At 38.4% G+C, this 21,740-nt stretch overlaps 1 protein-coding gene across 2 annotated transcripts in view; it reads left to right on the forward strand.

The window, feature by feature from the left end:
* The window catches only part of Cap-G (Chromosome associated protein G), a 312,952-nt gene that overhangs the window by 106,908 nt on the left and 184,304 nt on the right, over positions 1-21,740 (forward strand). For both annotated transcript variants that reach the window (XM_067143890.2, XM_068224995.1), the window contains 3 exons: positions 2,618-2,759; positions 8,129-8,317; positions 16,150-16,272. In XM_067143890.2, the coding sequence (XP_066999991.1) occupies positions 2,618-2,759; positions 8,129-8,317; positions 16,150-16,272 (454 nt within the window). The remainder of the gene's footprint in view (positions 1-2,617; positions 2,760-8,128; positions 8,318-16,149; positions 16,273-21,740) is intronic.

Below are 21,740 nucleotides of genomic sequence, written 5' to 3' on the forward strand. Positions count from 1 at the left end.
TGTAATCGATTTCTTGAATAGGAGGTGGAGTTATACTGATGCAAGTTGAACCTGATTGTGTGTTGACAATAGGGGCCTAAAAAGAAAAAGAAAATATGAATGAACTGAAGAATAAAATGCCATTGAAATGTGAACTAAGTGCCCATCCCGTCACTCACCTCTTTGCCCGTACTACATCGACCACTCCACCTCAAGTGCTAAGGCTAACTGAGTGATGTTCTCGTAGGTCGTTGATGACTGACTGTGAGGGGAGGTTGAGCGGAGTTTGACGTAAGGGGAGAGGCATGAGGTGACGTATTACTCACGCGCCTTCGTGAAAAGAATTTACTAATTAACTCCTCGAAAAGTATATTGATATCCTCCGATATCTCATTAAGATTATAAATCGGGTTGCATTTTTGATCAATATTTATAAAGATGTTTTCTAAAATATTCAATAGATTTCCTTTCTTACATAAATGGAGAATTTGAAGGTCTTGTTGTATGCCCGTGAATGTATGATTAGTATCGTCCATATGAGAACCGAATGCTGAGAATCTGCCATACTTTGACGCATTAACATGTTCATTATACCTTATGTTAAAATTGCGGCCTGTCTGTCCAATATAACTGGCGGGACACTGCTGGCACTTTAATTTGTAAACACCTGATTTCTGAAATTTGCTATTGCCGTTATTGATAGTGTGCTGATTGAAGAAAAGGTGAGTGTTGTTATTGGTTGTTTTAAAAGAAACTTTCATGTTAAGTTTCTTGAAAACATTTGTGATTTCGTATAATTTACTGTGACTATAAGTAAAAAGGGCATAACTATCTTCTTTCTTTTTGGTATCCTTGGTTAATGTGGAAGATGATTTTTTCTCAATTTTGCTAATAATTTTATCTACAAATTGCCTGTTGAACCCGTTTCTTTTTGCTATAAAATAAATAGTATTAAATTCATTTTTACAATCTGCTTCTGACATGGGTATATTATAAGCTCTATAAATCATACTGTAAAAGGAGGCCCTCTTATGTGCTGCCGGGTGTACGGAATTTTGTTTAATTACGTTTGCCGTTTGAGTAGGTTTTCTAAATATTTTAAACCTAAGTTTATTAGAGTCATTGATAATTGTAATGTCAAGAAAGTTTAATGCTTTATTATTTTCACTGCATTCCCTCCATGGGAATTTGGAATTTCCATTTGGAATTGCTAGGCGGGCATTAATTCCATTGTAGAGTTTTATCTCCCGTATGCAGTTATCAGACTGTGCCTCATAAATAGGCTTCTGATAAGTTCACCTGCATACACCCCAGCATCAGTGGGTAGGGTCTGACACATCCCACTCTGACGAGTCTAGTGTCAGACCTAAGACGAAATGCTGGTTAATAGAGCAAACGCCTGAAACGCCGTACATCTGATTTTTGATCTAAAGTCCTTTCATCCGGAATATGTTCATCGGTGTATTTATGAAGAACATTTCTTAGTATTGGATTGTTCAGCTCAGAAAGGCTGCTAGAAAGGTCTGACAGAGGTCTGAGGAAAACTGTGTTAGCCAACTCCCGAAACACTCCACAAACTGTTTTTGCATAGCAGAATTCGTATTATGTTTCCTAGCGACTGACTCCTTATGTTTGCATGCGTTTATATGCTGCAATACTTGATACCGTTTTTCACTACCTACTTTCTTCTCGCATGTCCCAAGTATCGTATTTTTGAATCTGTAGAAATAAATTCAGAAGAAAACTTGTCTAGGTAGCCTTTAAGTCCAACTGCACTACTTAATTTAATTTTGGGCATGATATACACTATGTGGATATTAAACAACAATGTATACACGCACTTAACAATTAGTTGCATTCCACAACTCACACGTAATGCATTCAGCACTGTTCTGGGCTAAAATAAATATACAATCAGCCACTACCGAAGCTGTGCCACTACTATTGTGAAAGACTGATTTGCCATGTGAAGCCCTCACACTGTGATTCCCAAAGTGCTATCAACTTTCATAACGAGGAAGTCACTGCTCAGCATAACATTCTTATCGCTTATGAAACATTAGTGTACTGCTACAGCCTGTAGATTAAAAGGGAAAATGTGGAGTGTTTGGATGTTTCTAATTACTGCATGGAAAAATATGTATGTAGAACTATATTAATCCTAATCTTTGCCCTCTTCAGTGTTAAGAAAATTGTGTATAATGCTGTTTCATTGAGGCACTGTCATCACAGCATGAGAGTACAATATAAGAATAGCCTTTGCAAGTCAGTGTAGTTTCACATTCTGCAAAAAGAAAAAAAAAACACACACACCACCACTTCAATTGACTGTCTCAATAATACATCCATGGTCAGTGGTAACTATATTTGTAATCAGAAGAGCCATATCTCCATGATACATTTCTTGCCTTGCAGTCCTGACTTTTACCGTACATACATCCAAGATACGTTATTGGACCTTGTTTTAAAAAATGAAAATAGAGCAGTGAAAACACTTTACTTCAGTCAAAAATTGACCTTGAGTAAATCTCTCAAGAAGAAAGAGTTGTAGCATATGTATTGGGCTTGTTATTGTTATTGTTAGTTTTTTCTGCATATATTTATTATTCTTAATTAATGTTGTATTATGGTATTCCAGAAATAGTCAGGACATTTGTGGAGAAAGTTCTTCTGTCTGCATGGCTTGATAACTTAGATGGTGACTATTTTCAATTTCTCCATGCTTTGGATGTTGAGAATTCTACGGAGACATCATTACTTGCTTTGAATGCCTTCTTTAAGTGAGTAGACTCTTGAAGCATATATTTTTGTAGTGGTGTTATGTTTTATATACCTAGTCTTTTTTTATATTTTTGTATTGTGTTTGACGATAATAGGATAGTAAACGGTATTATGCATTTTATTTAGGGGCTGTTGTTTATGGATACATTACCTATTGTTCTATTAAGTATAAATATGATGGTTTTTAATGAGAACTACTGCTTGCTAGGGGATTTTAAGGTGACTTGGAATGCCATTGTCCGGTAAGCAGATAACCTGAAAGGTGAGTGTGGGGTTGTATTATGAGTAGTGATGGGTCAGTGATGTTGCGCAATCTAATTGTAGATTTGATACACATGGACAAACTACAGACCATTGCATATCATTCTTTAGTTTTTCTCACTATTCATACCCTGTACAAGTAAACCTCATAGTACTACAGTAGAACCCCGCTTAACCGAAATGCTCTGGCAAAATAGTATATTAATATTTTGTTTTTACCCTCTCATTCTTAGCAGTCGATATTAGTAATTCTCTTGCTATATATGCTGAGAGCTACTAGGCAAATGCTATTTTTATATTATGACTTATGCCAGAATACATGTGCCACATAAAACAAAACAGTTCCTTACCCTTTAGTTCATTCCATGATACATTTTTCCTTGAACAAGCAGGCATTATTATTATTATTATTATTATTATTATTATTATTATTATTATTATTATTATTATTATTATTATTGAATTATTCGTTATAAACATTATGCAGACGACTCTTGACCTTGACAATGGCAGTTTTGAGAATCGAGTTACAACAGATGATGGATTTAATGCATTGGAGGTAAGATTGATTTCGAATTTTTATTAAAATACAGTACCACACGCTTAAATTACAGTACCGTAATAAAGTTACTGTTTACAGTATTCAGTTCAGTAGTAACAAAAAATTGTTTCATTACTTGTGATTGCTTTCCGCTTTGATGAAAGAAGCAATGAATCTACACCAGCTGATGTATTGTTGATTAAACGGTGGCCTGACATAGCTGCACGACAGTGTTGCACTAAGAAAATTCAGAAGAAAATCACTGATTTTATACAATGAGTGGCATTATGTAAACATTTTAATGTTAATATACAGTATGCACCTTCGCTTTATGGATTTTATGCATTTTTATTTCGACATTTAACTTCCAAAAATATTTACCATGTGTCATCCGAAAAACGCGTCAACCGAAGTGGCTCCGCCCCCTTTATTTCGGATAAACAGGGTTCTACTGTACTTATGTTTGGGGTCCTAATTTTAGTAAAGTGTTGTATAATGTTACATAAATAACAAATGGAATATAATCAATACCAAGAAAATTGTACATATGATATTCATTTCATTCACCGAGGTTTGTTGCTCAGGTGTGAGTAGTATCCAAATACTAAGGTTTGCAGGTTTTGGAAAGCAGTAACTTACAGCTCCCTTAACTAGGGGCACATCAGGTGATGACTGTGAATTTGTGTGAAACAGAAAATTAGGCAAGGTCTTGGGCTCTTAAACAAGGAAGCATTAGAGTTGAGTTCTGCTCTTTGTGTTTATTAACTTTCACTGATAACCTATGTGGCTGTGATATCTGCATGGAATATGATTCAATTCTAGTACATTTGAGAGTGAATTCAATCCACGTCTTATCTCATATGCCCTCATATGATCAGAATTCATATTGTCATTGAAGAGTTTGTTGAAAAACAAAATTTGTAGTTATGTTTTACTCGGTCATTGATGGATTTGGTTGCATACCTATGTTTCAGTTTATGTTCTTTCATGTTCTTGCTTTGGCGTATCTATATTATCTTAGCCATTGTGATTTATTTATTATATTCTGTTTTTGTTATTAATGAAATCTTATTGAAAACTTTTGCTGTTTTAAATTACTGTAAGAAGTTTGAAATGTGTGTTCTGATGGTGGCTGAATTTTAATTCTAAATATGAACATTGATGCATTTTATTACTTTATAATACTGTCTATATATGAATAATCCCCACACCCTAATTTTAAGAAGAGAAATTTGAACACTTTTTATTTTATTTGTATAGCTTTGTTAAATATTTTTATTGAATTACAAAATAATGAAACAACTTCTTGCATCACAGTCTTCATAATATTCCTACGTCTAGTCTGCATTACCGGTTCACAAGAGTAAGTACGAATTTCTCTGGTGCAAACTGATAGCAAATTTGTGGAAATTCACAATCTTTTCTTAATAATGAGACTCAGGAACCATACAATGCTAGTTTTTGTAAGAAAACCGAAGTAATTTCATTCAAAAACACTCGTGAATCATCCACAGCTAGCCTTAAAACCCTTAATTTTTAACTCTCTTGCTATTGCTGTAGCTTTCAACCGACACTGTAGCACTTCATGAATAAATTCACTGAACAACTTAGGTGTCACACAAGTCTGTTCGTGGTACACAGCAGTCTTCTTCCGTTATCCCTTGTTGTTCAGTTGCACTGTTCCCGTCAGTCCACACGCAGTGCCCCATCGACACTGTAGCACGCTGATCCAGTAGTTAGTGCACCAACATGGTTAAAATAATCAACTTTTCACTTATGACCGCACATCTAACCTGCCTCTGTTCATTAAATATTCTGTTTTCGACTTCTTTTACTTTTCCTCCAATCACATCACAACTTTTGTCCTCATTGACTTTCTTGCCGCAGTGCATACAATTATACAGTCATGCAATCACTCTAGTTAGTGCTCTCTCTCCATGTTCTCACTCTGGCACCTATGTGCTAAAACAGCTGCACTACACACACTCTTATAACTCTCACTTTAGACCGTTGGGCAGTTCACGAATAAATTCACTGAATAACTTAGCTGTCACACGAGTCTGTGCATGGTACACAGCAGTCTTCTTCCGTTATCCCTTGTCGCTCAGTTGCACTGTTCCGTCAGTTCACACGCAGCGTCCCATCGACACTGTAGCACGCTGATGCGGTATTCACAGCAGTACACACACTTTACAGCACTGTTCTCACCTGCACTCCATTGAACCCGTGACTGAAGCACTCCTTGACTATCATTGCTTACTGATCAAGCTGAAACTGAACCATCACAATTTCGTATGGCCTTTCTTTTACAGCAGGGCCAGACCTTTCAGATACTTGCGAGAATAGAAGCCCCTTGAAATCTCAGAAATTGAATGCTCTGGGTTTTTCTTGCATTGTCAGGAAGGCATGCAACTAGTGACTGCAGCAGTGGGGTAGCGGAGGCTGGCCTAGTGCGCATAGCTTCCTCCGACTGGTTGCACCGGAAGCGAATGGGGCTGGCCCTACTAGGTGATGTCACTGTTGACTGGGGACCAGACTGGATTGTTTCCCATAGACCTTGCCATACAAAATGGCAGACCTGCCAAAATAATCTGGAGCTTTTCTTTTAGCTGTGAATGACTTATAGTGAGGACTCATACCAGCCATCCTGAGCACAAGCTACTACTTTCAAACACTTTAACAGACGCTACACACCACGAACCTACTACGCTGGCGTAGCAGGGGGAGAGGTGATACTCCCACGCAGCGCATCCCAGGTGGCGGATAGGGGGGTCGTAACCGGCTTGCCGGTGGACTTGAGGGAAATAAAATACCTCTCGCGGACCAAACACACTACCCCCTGCGGGTCGGGGACGCACATGTAGAATACACCCGCGGTATCCCCTGCCTGTCGTGAGAGGCGACTAAAAGGGGCAACCAAGGGATGATTGTCTTAGAACCATGAGACTACTTTTGATTAGTGCCATCACGCGGGGAACACCATGGGTCGCCTTTACTTGCTAGTAGTGCCACTACAGTAGGTACACAGTAGGTTTTATGATTCGTAGCAGCAGTAGGTGTGGACTGTGGGTTCCCAGTACCCGTGAGTCGTACCCACGTGAGCAACACCACGGGTGGGCGTAACCTATGAGTTGTACCACTATATGAGCGACACCATGCGTCTGTGTTGCCTGTAATTGGTACCCACTATGTGAGGAACCCCACGGGAATACCGGCGCCCATGATTAGTACACCTAGGTGAGGAGCTTCATCAGTTTGCGTTGGCTGGGAGTGGCGCCATCGTGTGAGAAACACCATAGGTCTGCGTTACCTATACGAGGTACAATACTTGTGAGTAGTACCATAATGTTTGGAACACCGTGAGTTTGCGCTACCTTTGATTAGTACCGCAACATGACAAATACCATAGTTCTACTTTACTAGCGATATGTACCATTCTGAGGGGCCTTAGACCTGGATTTTGGACCCCTTTAGACATCAAGCATCCTCGATTCAGGATTGTGCTTTATAAGTGGTCCCTTGGTCATTAATACTATTATTTATAATTTTTTGAGTTGGATCCACTGTGTCTTGTTTGTTTTTTGTTTTTTTGTTTTTTGTGTTCCTGTCCATCCATTCATTCTTCATGACATTTTTTAAAATTTTGGACAGTGGATGATTTTGAACTTTTTGTTGTAATTTCATTTCGTACCTTTAGGGGCGATGACCTTAATGTTAGGCCCCTTTAAACAAAAGAAAAAAAGAAGTCGCTGCACAAATGACACATATGTATGAATATTTATTTCTAGAAGTCTATACAGAGTTTCCTCCAATTAATAGACTCTGTGATATCTGGAATATAAGTCTACTTAGAATATTCTTTTGTGCAAGTGTCTGCGCCTGCATGGGCACATGACATCTCTACCCCCCATTCACGGATAACCACCAACCAGGGGGTGAGCCTCCTACCTCTCCCCGCCATGGATTTCCGGCAGCTGAGGACAACACGCTGTCACCTCATGCCCTTATCTCAGCAGGTTTCCCAACTCATATAACTGCTATATAAGCTAAGAGCGCCCATGCACGCACGATAGCCTACTCGCCCAGCTACAGATTACCGCCAGCTGTGGGTACACCACTGTCTCTCTCAGTGCCTGAATAATTGTGCATATAGCTTTTACCAATTACCACTACAATCTCCCTGCTTCCTTCCATTACTTACAACTACTCCTTCCCTGTAACTTTCGTATACACATATTTCTAACTACTTGCTAACATTACTAGGGTTATTTCATTCATTCTTCATTCATATTATAATTTTGTCATCATTTTCTTTCTGACTTAATGCTAATAATTCACTATTACTCAAAAATGTTCTAATCACAATACTTTCTTTACATACTTTTAGAAGATGAAATTCTTCTCTCATTTCCCCACACAATACACATCTTGCATTGTCCTTCACTATATGTATGCAGTATTCTTCTCTCTTGTAATTTAAAAAAAAAGATGTGGGTATTATTCACTTATATACAGTATTGTGACTGATCAGAAGAATGAAATAATACATGTTTAATTCAATTACAGGCATAAGCCAATAAAAGAAGTTACAAGTAAGCTGGTATTGCAAGATAAACTTCTTCCCATGGAGGCTCTGACGTCAGAAACAGCATTCTACTGGCGATGTTTGGCCCAGTACTTACATTCACATGATGAGACAGATGATTTGGATGAAATCATTCCTGAATTAACACCATTCTGTGAATATATCAGGCAGTATGTATTACATTTTATCATAGCTTTGTAATTTTTTACTGTGGAGCCTTCTTTTAAATACCTTTGTCTTTCTTGGTGTACCCTTTTACTCACCACTAAACGATTGTTTTTTGAAGCATATAAGTTGCCTCTTGCACTGTCTCCTGCATTGTTGTCATTAGCATCATAACAGTTATTGATACGTTGGTTAAGGTCCTTTGTAAATGTCCATGTATTGTTTAAGTTGCATAAATGGAATGTTCCTGTTCAGACTGATCCTCAGTTTCGGGTATAAATTTCATACTAGCCGATGACGAGAATACTCCTGATTTCATTATTCACTTTGTGTAAGAGTGGATTCAAGCGCATATAAATTTCAAGTGTTCTGTTACTCATATTCCCTTCTGATAGGGTTGTGTCCGTTCAATACGCACACACGCTCGTCATTTTCAAATTATTTTCTGGAATAAATATATTTAAGTTTCCTCTTTAGTTTGTTAAGAGAGGGTGATTGCCAAGTTGTTCTTTCTCTTAAAACAAAAATCACCACCACCGCCGCCGCTGCCTCCACCACCACCACCACCACCACCATCACATCTTACGAATCATAGAGTAAGCGTCGAGTTACGTCATCAGATAGAAGTGAACAAAGGGACAGTCAGAGATTGTGTTCAAGCGAGCTAGAAATGAAGTTAAGGGAGTATGTATCAGTAGTGATAACAGTAATTAAAACGTGCCGTTAGGGAGACAAATTAAATTTCCTGTGTTAGTTATGGTGTTCAAAGGACTCAAATAGTGCAGGCCACAGGGCAGATATCAGAGGTGATCGTGTTAAGTTATTAGAAGCTTTAGAAAACTAACTAAATTTCCTTTAATGGGAAAAGTCAGTTTTCCAGTTTTAGATTGTGATATAATGTACAGCGCAAGTGTATAAAATGAGTATTGAAGGACGAACTTTAATCCATTTATGTGCGCAGTTCCCAAGGAGAACATCACATGGGATATTTATTTATTTATTTATTTATTTATTTATTTATTTATTTATTTATTTATTCATTCATTCATATTCATTCATTCATTCATTTATTTATTTATTTATTTATTGGCAAAGTTAAGGCTTTTAGCCCTCTCTTACACTTAACCACATACAATTTAATTTTAGAGCATTAATTTTAAATACCATGGCAATCAATTACACTTATTGAAATAAGTCAGATAAGGAATAACAATAATACAATTAATTAAGATTAGTATTGATGAAAAAATTATGGGATAAATAGAGGATAATAATAGAAAGATATGAAATTAATACCTAAAGAATATATCTACTAACTAGCTTAAAGGAAAACTTATTCTAATACAGTGCACTCCCGATAATTTGCGTGCGGATAATTTGCTTTGTGGTTAATTCGCGGGTTTTGGAGAGTTATTTTTAAAAGTATTAATTCTTAGGCCGCGTGCACACCGAGCGCGCTTTGCATAGTGTGTCGCGTGTAGCGTGAAATGCTATGCATAGCGCAAGGCGTGCTTGCTGTTCACACCAAAAACTCTACGCCGTGCTTTCAGCTTAGATTGGCGCGAGGCGTTTTAGGGTCGTCACAAACTAATGCCGTTATCCAAGTACACTAGAAACAGTTTACTGATGGATAACAGTTACCTAAAATTAAAAATTAGAAAGAAGAATCGAAAGTGGATTCATGAATTTAATGAAGAACGAATTACTTTCGTAGAATTCCATCGTTTGTACAGAGATGCAAGACTTTATTGCGATAAATTTTATGATTACTTAAGAATGACAAAAAATACCTTTGACATTCCAAACCCTACAACTGAAATGTGGCGACAAGTAGCAGAGAAGTATTGGGAGAAATTCGATTTTCCCAATTGTCCAGGAGCACCGTGCAGCAAACACGTGGAAATTAAATTTCCGGGTAATCACGCTCTTTATATAATAATTATAAATAGTATTTTACAATATTGTTACAATTAGCATACACAATTTATCATCGTTACAAAAGTGAAGTAAATGTGTGACAAATATCATATTTACTTCCAAACCCACTCCTGGCCTGCAGAGTGATATTCTTCATGTTACCACCCTCCATTTGCAAAATTATAGATTCTGTGCACTTTGTCACAAAGTGTCCGGCTACATGGCTAAATGGTTACCGTACTGGCCTTTGGTCACAGGAGTCCCGGGTTCGATTCCCGGCAGAGTCGGAATTGTAATCTTAATTAGTAAATTCCACTGGCACGGGGGCTGGGTGTATGTGTGTATTCATAATCATTTCATCCTCATCACAATGCAGGTCACCTACGGACGTCAACTCAAAAGACCTGCACCTGGCAAGCCGAACTTCTCCTCGGACACTTATGACCTAAAATACATACGCAATTTCATCCTGTCACAATGTTAAGCCCGGTAAAGTGTGAGAGTAGAAGTAATATTACTGTATATGTTTACTGTAGGAATGCGATAAAACTGTTGTAAATACGTAAGTCCACTTATTTTGCAAAAGAGTTACGTTTTTATAGTTTTTGTGTCTTAGGTTCCATATTTCTTCTCTTTGAAACACTGCATGAATAATTTCTTCTTCCATAGCTTCAGAACAAGCTAGGTAACGCTAAGCAATTAACCAACACTGCGCGTTGTCTGGCGCTTCGCTTAGCTGTAAGGTAGGCGTTCAGCGTAGCAGAGCGCGGGCTGTGTGAACACCTGGCTTAGGAACAAAGCACTGGTTATGCTTAGCGTGATGCTTAGCGTTGAGCAACACGCGACACACTATGCGAAGCGCGCTCGGTGTGTACGCGGCCTTACACCCACTAATCATCACGCTGAGTAAAATTATCTGTGCCTAGTTTAAAAGAATTTTAATGTGATGCGTGGAGACGAAATCATCGATATTTGAGGAGACTGGACTTCGTTTGTCGACGATGTAGCAGTAGGCCTATATGCACACTGCTGCCAGAATGCTGCAAACTTGGAAACATTTGAGCATGTTGCTGCGCATGGCACAGCACAGATTACCGTAATCTTGGAAGCAGAGACAATGAAAGAGGAATGCACTCGGAATTTACCCTTCCTTTTCCCACAGCCCAAGTTCGCTGAACTGTAAGCCAAGTGAAGGGTAGGTGCGCTGGCAGCGAGTGTATTGTAGACTACTGTACTTGAGAAGTGTGAAAAGAGTGCGGAAGTCTTTTCGCAGTTTCGAATAAGTCGGTAGTAAGAGTTTTCAATATGAGTGGTCGAAAAACGAAATATAAAAGATGAAAAACTGAAAATTATGAAAAGACTGGACAAGGGCGAGGCGTCATCAAAGTTAGCCTGCGAGTTTGGTGTGGGTGAAACAACAGTGAGAGACATGAAGAAGCAAAAGGAAATTCACATGGCATTTTGTAATTTTTCTCTAGTGTGTCTTACAATACGATGTGAAATGTTATAATTATTTTCTGCTTGTTCATAAAATACATTTCATTATTTTAACCTATGGTTTTGTTTTTACCAGGCTTAAAAATGACTGCGGATAATTCACGGTTTTCGATAATTCGCTGAAATGCATGCTTTAATTACCGTGAATGATTGGGAGTGCACTGTATAAGGCAAAAATAAATTAACTGAATATTACTGTGTTACAATCTGATTATACTAAAATTGATGTTACTATGTATTCTATTTCTAGGAACAGTACATATCTTTAAATGAGAGGAGTAAGAATGTAAATGGGATAGCCTAAGATACTCAAATCTAGTACATAATTTTTGGTTTCATTCACACGTCATTCACTCTTACATTCATTCGAGTCATCTGTATCTACTCTGGAGGAATTTACGGTAGGCTGTTTTAAATGTCCTAGACGAGCAAGACTTTATAGTATCTTCTGGAATTGTATTCCATAACCGTGAAGCAGAGACCAGGAAGGAATGGCTGTAGGTATTTGTTGATGCGGTGCTATTTCAATTAGTGATCTAGAAGGAGTGTTAATTTCATGGAATGAAGAAAGAAGCCTAGAATTGGATGATAGATAGTTGGGGCTGTATGTAGAAAGCAACTGATAGACAAGGGTCATTTGGTGGCTTTTTCTACGGTCATTTAAATGTAACCATCCCAACTTTTTGTAGTATGGTGTTATATGAGCATTATGTCGGAGCTGGAACGCATATTGAATGCATTGTAGTTTTGCAGCTTGTTCACAGGTTAGGTCAATCAGTAAATGTTGCAGTAGTCACAGATTGGAAATAGAAGTGTTTGTATGAGTTTTAGTTTAAGGTCCAGTAGGAGAACATTTTTATGACGCTTTAAAGGATAAAGGGGTGCATGTACTCTTCTGCACACATTAGTTATATGCTCATTCCAGGTCAGCGTCTCATTTAAGGTGACCCCAAGGTTTGTAACTATCTTGGAGTATGGCACTTCAGTATCATCAATGGTAATTCGAGGAGGATTGTTATTATTATGTAGAGCACTTAGTAATTTTTTGTGTTCAGTTATTATGCTTTAGGTATTTTGTTGGTTGACGAGTAAGGCATTGTTTCTGACATACGTTGTGAGTCGTCGTAGGTCTGTATTCATATGTTGGATCGGTTCGCATATACCATCTGTATTAGTATGGTAATATACCTGTAAGTCATCAGCATAGAGATGGTATTTACAGTGGACAAGTGAGGATGAAATATCATTGATATGCAGGCTGAATAACAAAGGTCCCAGCACAGATCCGTGAGGCACGCCAGATAATCTGATAGCCCATTTGGACGTAACATCGTTTACTGAGACACATTGACGACGATTTATGAGGTAGGATATAAAGAAATTGAGCGCACTCCGGTTGGCAGCAAGGGAGTGCAATTTTGAAAGGAGGAGTTGTATGTTGACTGTATCAAATGCACTGCTAAAATCGAGTGAGAGTACCGTCACTTGTCGTTTATCCATAGCAAGTCTGATATCTGTTACCCGAAGAAGTGCTTTTGTCGTAGTGTCTCCCTTCCTGAAGGCAGATAGCAACGGGTCTAATAGTGAATGATTTGTCAGATATTCGGTTAGTTGCTTGTGTTCGTTCAAGGGCTTTTGCAAGCGGAGGGAGTACGGATATAGGGTGGTAATCTGATGGATAATTTGATGTGTTCTTTACTATTAGAATCACTAGAGCATCCTTCCAAATGGCTGGAAAGTTCCTGAATTTATGCAGTAATTGAAGATATGAGTAAAGATCGGTAATGCTGCGCCGATGACAATTTTTATGAAGCCTACTGGAATGTGATCTGCTCCTTTCGTTTGAGATTTAATGGAATTTAAAACTCATTTTACTTCATTTATACTGACAGTTCGTAATGAGAATTTTGGTTATATATTCAAGTAATTGCCATGTTCGTGTTACGGGATTCCGGATTGGGGTCGAGTTTCTTTAATTTGTATACTGGTGAAATGAGGGTTAAGTGTGTCGGGCGATACTGTTAGAATATGTGGTTCTTTAATTTTTCCTATTCCTATTGAACATAATTGATTCCACCCATTAACTGTATGAGATTTTTGGTTTGATTTCTGATATATTCAAATTTACTGTTCCTAATTAATTGTTTCATTTTGTTCTGTAAAAGACAGTGTTGTTCGAAATCCGTTTGGTCTTTTGTTGCTCTGTACCGGCAAAACAAAGCATCACGTCGGGCCATTGTTGTTTTTATCTCAGTGTTTATCCACAGAGTAGGAGAGCGAGAAACCCTTGCCTGCAGAACGGGAGCATGCTTGTCATAGACTCCTAACAATAAGGAGTTAAATCGATGTACTTTTAAGTTCACTTCATGCAATTGTCGTATGTCGTCCAAGGCAAATTATATGCATCATGTTGTAGTTAAATCGATGTACTTTTAAGTTCACTTCATGCAATTGTCGTATGTCGTCCAAGGCAAATTATATGCATCATGTTGTTAAGTCTATATTTTTCATGTGTCTGTAGTTTATATACTTAGCTTTACACTTCGGCACCCACAGTGAGTATCACAGATAAATAAGATCGTGTGTAGAGATATCAGTGACAGAGATTTGTCCATGCTTGATAGTTTTATGGGGATTATTTGTCACTAAGTAGTCAGTTAGAGTGTGTGTACATGATTAGTTGCGTCTAATGGTAAGATGATCATGTACTTTGAAATGAACAGTTTGCGAATTCGGTCCGAGTCTCTAGTCTGGGTCAGGAGATTGATGTTAAAATCACCAAGGATTATGATGTGTTCATAATTTGGTGTAAGTTTCAGCAGATCTGCTTCAAGTGCGTCGATATTTTTTACCTTGGGTGGCTTATAAACTACTACTATTAACACTATCTGGTGGTTGACAGTTGCCTCAAGAAGCATATATTCAATATGCGGGGTGTCATCAGGAGAAGATTTACAGATTATTTTGCTCTTAATGTCGTCTCTACAGTACACTGACACACCACAGCCTCATTTACCTGCGCGGTCATGCCTGCGTAAAGTATACCCATCTTTTTTACAAGCACGGAACTGATACTGTTAGTCAACCAGCTTGCACTCAGACTGATTAAATGCATATTCGTATCGATAATTATAGAATGAACTTCAAAAAGTGATAAACAGTTTATGTGGCAGCATTGCAGGGTTCTAGGAAATGGCAACAAGGCACGTTTCAGTAGGATTCCTGTGGGCTCAGACAAGGGTAGGGGAGCTACTGGTGGTTGTGAAAGAGGGTTGTCATTGTCTTGGAATACGCCCGGGTCAGTGGCATGCAGGAATTTGTCATATGCCACAAGCACAGGCTCATTAGTCTTAGCCATTATCATCCATAACTAAACAAACACTTACCGAGAATTTCCCAGGTACATTCGCTGACACACACACTCAGGCACACACACATGAAAACTACTGAACTTTTTAAGACTTAAACCTTAATTCACTGTTACACCGGCTGAGTTTAGAGCTCTGTTTAAGTCGCGTACAGTACTAATATATTCTTTTCTTCCATTATTCAATAGCACTACTATGCGTCCTTCGACTGTCCATACCCGCTTATGCCCTAGGATATCCCTAGCTCTGTTTAGAATCTGTTTCTGAATACTTATCAGCAATTCAGTTCTTAGTAATTTAGATGCTTTGAGAAATTTTTTTACTCTCTAAAAACCCAGTTACGATCTTGAAACTTTAGGAATTTCACATTCGGTCGTCTTCCCCTCACTACGGCATCAGCTGTTGTACATTTCCGCTTACCAAGCCTGTAGCAGTGGTCAGTGTCTCCTGGTGAGATGTCCGGTTGTAGCTTTTCCCTGATGAAGTCCGTAACTTTTTTATACATGTCTTTATCGGGTTCCTCGGCAATACCTTGCAGTAGGAGGCAGTTCAATCATTTCTTCATGACAGATTAAGTCTCGTTCATCGTCTATCTTAGTCCTTAGTTTGGTAATTTCAGTGGCCACTGGGTCCTTGTAGGTTTCTAAGTCTGTAGCCAGGCTCAGTATTTCTTGTCGTGGGTTGGCAGTAGTGGCGCCAGCACTGGGGTTCACTGCTGCTAGGCGAGCTTGGAATTCACTCAGTTGACTTTCAAAGGCAGTTATTCTTTGATTAACTTCTTTAAGTGTCTTGTTTTAGTGATATATTTCAACTAGAATACTACACAGATGTTTTCAGTGACAGAGTTCATACATAGATGCGGTTGTTGTTGCTGTTTTGGCAGGATATAACAGAGAACACTTAACACTCGCACTGCACCGACCGCCATGACTTTTTGAAGCATCTTGAAAAATGTATTGTTCTTATAGTATGTTATGATAACTTTTATTTGCTGTTCTTCATCATTGCTATAGTTTATATGCTGAAGTAATCTTATATGCCTTTTATTTTTTCAGGTACATGGCCAGATTGAAATCTGCAGGAAAAGCAGATGATTATGATAGAATACAGCATGAATTTGTGGTGTTACAGTTATTGGAATTGGCTAAAGTATTTGATTTAGCAGATGAAGTTGGCAGGTATATGAAAGTTACCTCTTGTTTTGGATATGTTTGTTGTGCGTGTTTGATCTATGAAACATTTTCATCTCATTTGTGTCTATGTATATAATTGCATTTATCTGTGTCTAGCTTATGAATCCATGCTTCGCTACGGGATTCTCAGAAAGACCGACTTTGTGGTTTTCCTAACTGAGGTCAACATAGGTCATTACAAAAATGTCAGTAGGAACGTGGCGATTAAAAGCAATTTTATCATATAAAATACTTGATCAAATGAAACTCCACACATTTTCTCACTTTTAACGAACAGTACTACGGTGCTGATCTAACAGTCCAAAGTTCCAGAGCTTTAACGACCAGGCCGCACAGAGCCGCGAACACTCCTCTGCCATTATTCCGTTAAATGTGCACACTGCTCATTCCGATCAGTGCCTCAGAGTAGGGATTGAATAGCTGGAATGCCATGATGAACCATAATGTTACATGCCAGCAGTATCAGAAAATGTATGAATCAGAGGAATCATATGCTAGAGAAGAAAGTTATCTAACTTTCCTGCTATTTCCTGCCAGTATTCAGGCAGGCTGTTACACTCGGCGCTCAGCAGTAATCCCATCTATTGGAGATGAGTGGCAACATAAGAGACAAAGAAATTCACAACAAACAGTGGTCAACATAATGTTATTGTTGACAAATTTTATGAGCATTTGATATTGTAGGCCTTCACATTTAGTTTCTTTCAGACTGAAATACCACTCTTATCATAGTCGGTATGGTAAAATTGAATAAAACATAAATGATAGGAAACTCGGTACAGTAAGAATGTAAAAGATATAAATGATTGGAAATTTAATTCTATATAACTTAAGTACAGACAAAACTATTTTATATATTATGTAGATATCACGTCATTTGTTTCGTAACTAATAGCGTAAATATTTGAGAATTAAATTTTAGGCCTTGTCCTAAACTACCAATTCACTCAGAGTGAATAAAATGATTTATAGCCTACATTGTAGTGGCTCATTCCCCGCTTTACATACAGATTTTCACTAAATTCTCTTCAGGCGTTTTCTCGTGATGTGTGTACATACATACAGACAACAGAAAAGTAAAAGTGCATTTCTTTGTTACTGTGGGCACGACTGATACAGAAATACCGTTTCTTTTAAATTCTAAGCACTGTACAGACAGAACTCTTATTTTATATATATAGATATCACGTCATTCCTTTGATTAGGTTGACGTCAGGAAGGTTATATGGTCCTAAAAACTTGATACGGAGATTCCCCTCACTTCACACTTGACCCTGTAGAGAAGAGGGATAAGGGTTTCGTATGATCATATTATGCAATATTGATACAAAAGATTTAATGGCCAGTCATTTGTCTCTTATCAGTTGAACAGTAGGCCTACCACACAGTAAACCTGAGTAAACCTAATCACTGCGTTCATTTGAAATATTGTCTTGTGCTGCCAACTTCCCTGCCACCAGTGTGTCATTATTCCAAATGACATCATCTTCACTGCCATCTCGTCAGCCATGCACTGCAATGGAGAGCATTTGAGGTCTCGTCTTTTTCTAAATTTTTAAAAATAGCTTTGTTCCCAACTATAAAGTCCAAACAGTGAGAATCTATTTCCAAATGGTTTCTGGAGATGGTATCTGATATTTCCTGTTGGTGTATGTGTATCAGAAGCCACTCCTTCCGAATAAAGCCTTTCTTTGGTAGAAAGCGTGCCAAACAACCAGCTGATAACTAGCGTATATTACGATTAATACATAATAACTGGAAGCGTTCTTTGGATTACTGCTGCTGTTGAAAGCCAACCCTTATTTTTAAGTATATTTCATGCTTGTTCTACACATTTATCACATCAGGATTTACCTAAACAGCTGTAAATGAGATAAGAGAGACTGCACTGTTGAGGTTAGGTATGCTATCTAGTGCCCTCATAGTGCCAAAAGTTCCACGAACGAAAGATTAAAAATAATAACAGAAAGTTTGCCGCATTTATGGATATCCTCAGGTGTGGTGGTAATGCGTTTCATTATCATGGTGTTTAATTTTGTAGGATCATTGTCTCCATTTTTTATTAACACATAGTATGTTTTGTTTGGCGTCTCTGCAAATCGTTAAGTGGGGACATAAAAATATTATTATTCGTGAGGTATGTTGGCAAGTAAATCAATCCTTATGGTTGGATTTTCTTTATCACTTCTCTAATAATAAAAATTTAAAAAAGGAAAAAAAAAGAAAAACATCTCTATTGGCCCCAGTTACTAGATATTAGACAATCATATTGTTAATTATCTGGCCTGCTATATTAATAGCAACAACCGTGAATATTTAAGGCAGGCCCCCAGTGGGGGGGGGGGGAGTTCCATGTACCATTTTTACCGCATATCAGCCTTCCTGCCATTCGTAAATCTCTGGCAATACGGTACCGGTAATCAAACTCAGGCCCCCGAGAACGGCAGCTAATTGTGCTAACCTTACGCTGGCGGACATTCTTAACTACAAAACACAGACATATATACATGACTGATGCATGCTTGCAATGCGCGGGTCAGACACAAAACTATTCGCCTACTTGTGCTACGTGATCAGAGCTGCAGTAGGCAGAAATTTCTTAACTACGAAACACAGTTGTACTGTATGACTTTGACGCGTGTTTTCATTGTGTGGGTCATATGGACGAAACTATTCACAAATTTGTGCGAGGTTATCAGAGCTGCAGTAAGGCTTGTGCCTGCTTTGAAGAGGAGTCGTCGTCCTTCTCTGACGAATTACGTTGGAGAGTCTTGTATGCGAGATTTATTTTTTTCATTTTCTTCATCTCAAAAAGCCAAGGGGGGGGTCTAATACAAGAGTAAATACGGTAGTAAATATGGGATTGAAAATTATAACATGTAAGAGAAAATTTGCCAAAAATTCACTGAAGATCTTATTCCAGTGGATAAGAAACAAGAAAAAACCCTGGCAAAAGTGCTAACTTCATAAAAAATGATCAGGAGGAAATGATGACAGAACAGCAGGATATATTGCAGAGATGGGAAAGATACTTCAAGCAGCTTTACAATATACAGATTATCCCTGAACAAGAGGGAGAAGTCCAAGTATCAGAGTTATGCAAACAGAACTTATGGGAAATGAGGGTGTCCATGGCAGAAATTGAGTGAGCCACCAAAAGTATGAGACGTGGCAGAGCAGCTGGAATTGATGTTGCTATAGAAATTACATTAGCAGCAGGAGCAATTGGTTTACAGCGGGTGTGCAGACACTTCAGAGTGTATGAAGAGAATGTTCCAGAGGAGTGGGACAGGAGGAGTCATTATAGTGTTCTAAGTAAGGAGATAGGAAGTGGTGCGGAAACTACAGAGGAGTGACACTGATCACTCATACAGCTAAGTTCCTTGACAGAATCTTGGATAAACAAATACTGTAAGATATGGAGTCAAGGGTAAACTTGCTGAATACTAGTGTGGATTCAAAAGAGGCAGGTCTACATTTGACACAATATTTACCTTTTGTCAAATGATGGAAAAGTATTGGGAATATGGAACGGAACGGTAATGACTTCCCTAGATATAGAAAGACATTTGGTATGGAAGATATTGATGGGAATGAAACATTGCATATGGTAATAGCATTACATCACAGCTGTGAAAGCTGTGTCAGAACCAAATTAGATCAAACTGAATTGTTCAGATTTTGGCAGGAATAAAACAGGGAAGTGTGTTGTCCCTATTACCACATTTTCTCGCACAATTAACACATTTTTTGACTAAATACATGGTCAGAAAATTTAGGTGTGAAAATTATTCACGGAATACAAGGACACACAAATTTTATTTACAGTTTACATTTAAAAGATACATCAAATATACTATACACAAAATTGGTTCAACTCGGTTGCAGTTATCGTAATTTGGCATAAAATTACTGCAGAAGGTTTCTTCTGAACAGTCAAATAGTATAGGCCCTATATCAGGCAATTTGAACCTGTGGGTTTGAACTGTGGACACTGGAAAATATTCTTCCCGTTACGAACTAATAATATGATCTGAAGCAAAATAAATATAAATTCAATAAAGTACCAGTCACATCAGTAATGGCATACCGGTAAGAAAATGTAACTTAAGAAAGCTTTTCAGTCTGTTGAACACACAAGTTCAGTATAAATATCACACCGTTATAACATATCTGTAAAAGCACTCTATTAATAGTGTTTTTTTATTCCTTGCTTAATAGTGGGTTTTTTTTACAGGTTTGTTATAGTGTAATATTTATATTGAATTTATGTGTTTGACAGGCTGATATGGCTTCCTTTTTAACAAAATACCAGCAAGAAGGAAAATCAGTACTGTAATTTTCACCTTTTATAGGCTACCAACTTCAACATCACTACCAGTACCGCAGGAAGTTTTTCACTGCTCACATCTTTCCATAAGACGTCATCTTCAGTCCCATCTAACGTATTCGAGATTCCTATTTTCTTGAAGCTCTTTTCAATCACCTTAGAAGAAATCATGCTCCAAGTGCACAATATCCATTCACAAAAGAGTTCCACAAGTGGTTTCCCAATCGTGCTTGTTTGATGCACACATTGTCATCCAACATGTTGCCCATAAAGGGTTAATTTATTGAAATGCCCGAGGGTTGGAGTACCAATGCCAGTCTGCCAAGAATTGCTGTCAGTTCGGTTTTGATGGATTTCAATAATTTCTTAGTGTCTTCCATCTGGTGGCCACGAAAACTGTGCAACACGAGGAGGACTGGGCACTGAAGGAGAGATTCTGCTCAGTTTCCTCATACCCCTCCATGGGTGGGGGACCCAGGCGAAGAATACACCCACGGTATCCCCTGCCTATCGTAAGAGGCGACTAAAAGGGGCGACCAAGGGATGATTGAATTAGAACCATGAGACTACTTGTAATTAGTACCACCACATGGGAAACACCATGGATCGCCTTTACTAGGGCGTAGTACCACTATGTTAGGAACACAATAGGTTTGTGATTAGTAGCGACAGTGTGTGAATCAGGTTGGGTTTTACCGTACCTGTACTGGGTGAGTTGGCTGTGTGGTTAGGGGCGCGCAGCTGTAACTTTGCATCCGGGAGATATGGGTTCGAACCCTACTGTCGGCAGCCTGAAAATGGTTGTACCTTAAGGCCACGACCGCTTCCTTCCCACTCCTAGCCTTTTCCTATCCCATCGTCGCCATAAGACCTATCTGTGTCGGTGTGACGTAAAGCAGCTTGCCAAAAAAAAAAAAAATTCAGTACCTTTGATTAGTACCTCTCTATGAGCGACACCATGGGTCTGTCTTGCCTATGATTAGTATCAAGTATGTGAGGGAACACCATGGGTCTGGGTGTTGCCTGTGTTTAGGACCACTATATGAGCAACACCATAGGTCTGCCTTGTCTGTGATTAGTACCCACTATGTGAGGAACACTACAGGTTAGTACGAGTCCCTGT

The sequence above is a fragment of the Anabrus simplex genome, chromosome 1 (genome assembly GCF_040414725.1).
Source record: "Anabrus simplex isolate iqAnaSimp1 chromosome 1, ASM4041472v1, whole genome shotgun sequence".
Lineage (NCBI taxonomy): Eukaryota > Metazoa > Arthropoda > Insecta > Orthoptera > Tettigoniidae > Anabrus > Anabrus simplex.